This window comes from Orycteropus afer, unplaced genomic scaffold, assembly GCF_000298275.1.
Source record: "Orycteropus afer afer isolate SDZICR_OR568_19922 unplaced genomic scaffold, OryAfe1.0 scaffold00627, whole genome shotgun sequence".
In the NCBI taxonomy this organism is placed as follows: Eukaryota; Metazoa; Chordata; class Mammalia; order Tubulidentata; family Orycteropodidae; genus Orycteropus; species Orycteropus afer.
Window position 1 is genome coordinate 1044126 of NW_006922214.1, and position 4580 is coordinate 1048705.

At 41.6% G+C, this 4580-nt stretch overlaps 1 protein-coding gene across 1 annotated transcript; it reads right to left on the reverse strand.

The window, feature by feature from the left end:
- Nucleotides 1-2937: 2937 nt before the first annotated feature.
- LOC103210599 (putative olfactory receptor 2W6) lies at nt 2938-3867 on the reverse strand. The gene has a single exon (XM_007956513.1). The coding sequence runs from the start codon at nt 3865-3867 to the stop codon at nt 2938-2940; it is 930 nt and encodes a 309-aa protein (XP_007954704.1).
- Between the last annotated feature and the right edge of the window lie 713 nt (nt 3868-4580).

Consider the following 4580-nt stretch of genomic DNA (forward strand, 5'->3'; position numbering starts at 1 on the left):
CGACAGACAAGTTTGTCTTGCTGTTGGAGACTTCTCGTATCACCCCCACCTGGGTCCCTGTGGCTGACTGTACCTCTATCTGGCTTACTGGCTTTTAATCCCCTTTCTCCTGCTCTCCGGTCCTGCTGCTTTGGGCAGGCCTGAGGTGTCCCTGGGGCTGATACAACAGTCTGATACAAGGGAGGGGTAGATACATATAAACTTGGGTGAAGGAAAAACAAATGAATCTATATGACTCTCCAGTGCAACTTTCATTAACTGGTAAAATGTTTACTGTAATTGATTGTGAAATGATTAGTATATATCGTATTACCTTTGGAAAAGAAAACTAACAAACAAACAGCAACAACAACAAAAAATTAACAATCATCCTAAGCTATTATTGTTTGCTTACTATCTACAAGGGATTTTAATAACCCATTTGGTGCAGCAGTTAAGCACTTATCTGCTAACCTACCCAGTGGCTCTATGGAAAAAAGATCTGGCAATCTGCTTCCGTAAAGATTATAGCCAAGAAACCCCTAGGGGGCATTTCTACTCTGTCACATGGGTCACTATAAGTTGGAATTGACTTGGTGGTGTCCAACAATGACACCAGCAATATCCTGAGTGTGTTGATACCTTAAGTGATGCTGAGAGGAAATTGAAAAATAAATGGCTCTACCATCAGGGAACTTAAAATATAATTGGAGACATATGAAATATATAAATATTACATTTCAGAGTGGAAAAATGCTATAGGCTGAAAGGAGTCACAGAGTATTTTTAGATTGAGGAGTCCCAGACAATTCTATAAATATGTGGTATTGAGTTGAAGTATGGGAAAGATTTTGACAGGAGATTTGTGTGGGGAAATGGAGGGATGGTGTGTGTGTGTGTCATGGTATTAATAAAGAAACATGGGTGAGGTTTTCAATGGTGAACATTCTCTTGTAGGGTCTACAGCATATGCAGCATGCTTGAAGTATTGTACAAGGAGATGAAGAAAATAAGCCTGGAGCTGATTATTGTTGTCGTTTGCTGCCCTCCACTGGGTCCCTGACTCACGTTGACCCTGTGCACAGTGAGATCCAGGCCGTTGTGATCCATTGGCTGATTCCTAGTCCATCTTGGTCTGGAAGCTCTATTGAAACTTGATGTTCAGCATCAGAGCAGCACACAGTCTTCCATTGACAGATGGAGTCTTGCTGTGTTTGAGGTGAATTGGTTTCACATCAAACCTGGGCCTGCCACATAGGGAAGGAAAGAATTCTAACACTGAACTACCACTGCCCCTAGGACTGATTATAGTTGTTGTTGTTATGTGCTGTCGAGTTGGACCCAACTCATAGCGACCCCTCCTTGGGTTACTGAGGCAGTATCACTATGGAAGTAGATTGCTCCATCTTCCTTCCGAGGAGTAACGGTGGGTTTGAACTGCCAGCCTTCTGGTTAGCAGTCAAGTGCCTTAGCCACTATGCTACCAGAGATGATCTGAATATGCACTAAACACTCTTATAGCAAAGACAGTGTTATTCGGCGGGTGGTGAGAAGTGTTCAGACATCATACACACCATTTTTGAATCCCACTCATTTATTGTGTGCTCTAGGCCAGCTACATAGGCTTTATAAGCCATACTTTCACCACTTAAAAAATCAGGATAAAAATACAGACACCTTTTTATTAAGAGGCTTAAGACTATATAATTAGTTTTATAACATAAATAAAGTATATGGATTAGTTTGTAGGGATAAAATTATGCTTTGTGCTTTGCTGGAAAATTATACCTTGTCTGGACTCTACAGGACCCTTCTTCAGGTTTTCTGTGGCAAGTGTTTTACAACTTTGTAAGTTAGAGACAATTTAGAACAATACAAAATAATTCTTGTTTATGCAGATTCTGTCTTGTCAGATAGAGGCTGAAGTGACTTCGATCCTTCATAGTGGAAGAAGCAGATTTTACCTCCATTTGAACATTCATTTCAAGATTTCTTTACTCTGTATAAATTTTTGCTTTCTTGACTTTTTTTTTTAAAGGGTTATTACATCTGTATGGTTCTCTTGTTGAATTAAATAAAATCTTTAACACATGTTCATTTCATATTCTATATAAGAGTCGTTGTTTTACCTGTCTTCTGGGACTTAAGTCCTTTACTAAATATTATTTTGCTAAGATCCATCCATTTATAAGTAGCTATGGTTGATGGAGGGTCAGCGAAAAAGGGGAAGACCCTCAATGAGATGGATTGAGACAGCGGCTTCAACAATGGGCTCAGGTATAGCAAAGATTGTGAGGCTGGCACAGGACTGGGCAGAATTTCGTTCTGTGGTACATAGGGTCTCTATGATAGAAGAGGACTCGATGGCACCTAACAGCAACATGGTTGATTCATGTTGACTCTGAATGTAATTCTTGTATTTATATATACTTCAGTCTATTTATCCATATTAAAAAAGAATCTAAGAGTTTTACTGTATTGCTGGGTTGCCGAGACACCAGGACATGGAGTTGTCTCAGAGAAGCAGTTTATTAGCACTCCCAGGTGAGGTTCTCGTGCCCTAGCATCAAGGCCAGAGAAGTCGCACCCCCGGGCAGGGGGGGATTGATTCTTATAGACACAGAGAGGACTTAACTGGGAACACTAAGGAAATGGTGGGGTCCAATTAGCTGTTGGCACGGGTCTGCACCTAATTAGCATGAGGGGGCTTCACAGGAGGAAGTTTGTCATCACATGGGACTTTCCAGCCTGGGCAGGTTTTGCCACCTTGGTTGTCTTATCAGGTTGTCTCATCAGGGCCTGACACCTGGAGGAAGTTGCTAACTGAAATGTTGGTGGTTTGAGTTTGCTCCGGCCTAACAGTTACATTGTTTGGATTTATTATAAGCACAATACAATGGTAGTATTTGAAAAAAAAAAAGTCTTGCCTAGAATTTTCATAACTTATCACACTTCTGTTCATTGTTGCCTCCCCAAAACTTTCTTCAGTGCCCCCTTCACTTCCTTATTTCTTAACGTGTAGATGAGTGGATTCAACATGGGAGTCACCAGGTTGTAGAAAAGAGTGAGAAACTTGCCTTGGTCTTGGGAAGAGCTGTTTCCTGGCTGCATATACATATAGATGATGCTCCCATAGAACAGGGAGACCACTGTGAGGTGAGAGCTACATGTATTGAAGGCCTTCCGTCGCCCGGCAGCTGACTTGATCCTCAGCACAGCGGCAGTGATGTAGCCATAGGAGACAAGAATAAGAGTGAGAGGCAGCAGAACAATGAGAATGGCGAAGCTAAAGGCCAGCATTTCCACTGCACGAGCATCCACACAAGCCATCTTGATCAGTGCTGGCATTTCACAGAGGAAATGGTTAACTCTGCGCCGGCCACATCTGGAGAGAGTCATTGTTAATGGAGACATGACAATAGCATTGAACAAGCCACTCCCCCAGGCCACAGCTACCAGTCTTAAACACAGCTGGGGGTGCATAATGACCATATAGTGCAGGGGTTTGCAGACTGCAGCATAGCGGTCATATGCCATGACAGCTAAAAGGATGCACTCAATTCCTCCCACAGATAGGAAAGAGAAAAGTTGGACAACACAGCCAGCGTAAGTGATAGTCTTATCAGGGCCCCAAAGGTTTACCAGCATCTGTGGTATGCAACTAGTACTAAAGCAGAGATCTAGAAAGGAAAGATTTGCTAGAAAAAAGTACATTGGGGTATGAAGTCGGGGGTCTAATATACACACAAGAATGATGGTTGAGTTTCCTAACACAGCCACTGAATATAGAGTAAAATTTACTATGAAGAGTATCATTTCCAGCTTGGGGCGATCAGAGAAGCCCACCAAGATAAAGCTATACTCTGAGCTGTCATTGGATCTTCCCATTGCCTTCCTTTCACATCATCTGTATAGCTGGAAGAACAAAATGAAGAATATTTAATCTATATTTTTTGAAAACCATTGAATATACAGATTTTTAAGGAACATATAAGCCATCAGGTCTAAGAAGTCTTTCAATATGACAGTATCTTCTGCCCCAGCTCTATGAACTGTTAGTAATTTGCTCAAATACCCCCAGTACTACTTCGTGGAAAATTCTGACTTACAATGTTCATCTTTCATGAAGTAGAAAACTTCTCCTTGTGACTCATAAGACAAAGTATTTTAACTCAATTAAAGATGTATCACATCTAATTCTCCTTTAGCTGGCAGATATTAAAATATTTAAAGGCAGTTATCACATCTCAACTAAATTTTCTTTAGGTCATGGCATTCCATTTTCTGGTGGTGCAGTGGTTAAAGTGGTCAGCTGCTAATTGAAAGGTCGGCAGTTGGAACCCACCAGCTACTTCATAGGAGAAAGATGTGACAGTCTGTTTCCATAAAGATTTATAGCCTTGGAAACCCTATGGGACAGTTCTACTTTGGCCTACAGGGTCACTATGATGTGGAATCTACTTGATGACAATGTTGTTGTTGTCATGTGCCGTCAAGTCGGACCTGACTCATAGCTACCCCTCCTTGGGTTTCTGAGGCAGTGTCAGTATGGAACAAGATTGCCCCATCTTCCTTCCGAGGAGTAGCTAGTGGGTTTGAAC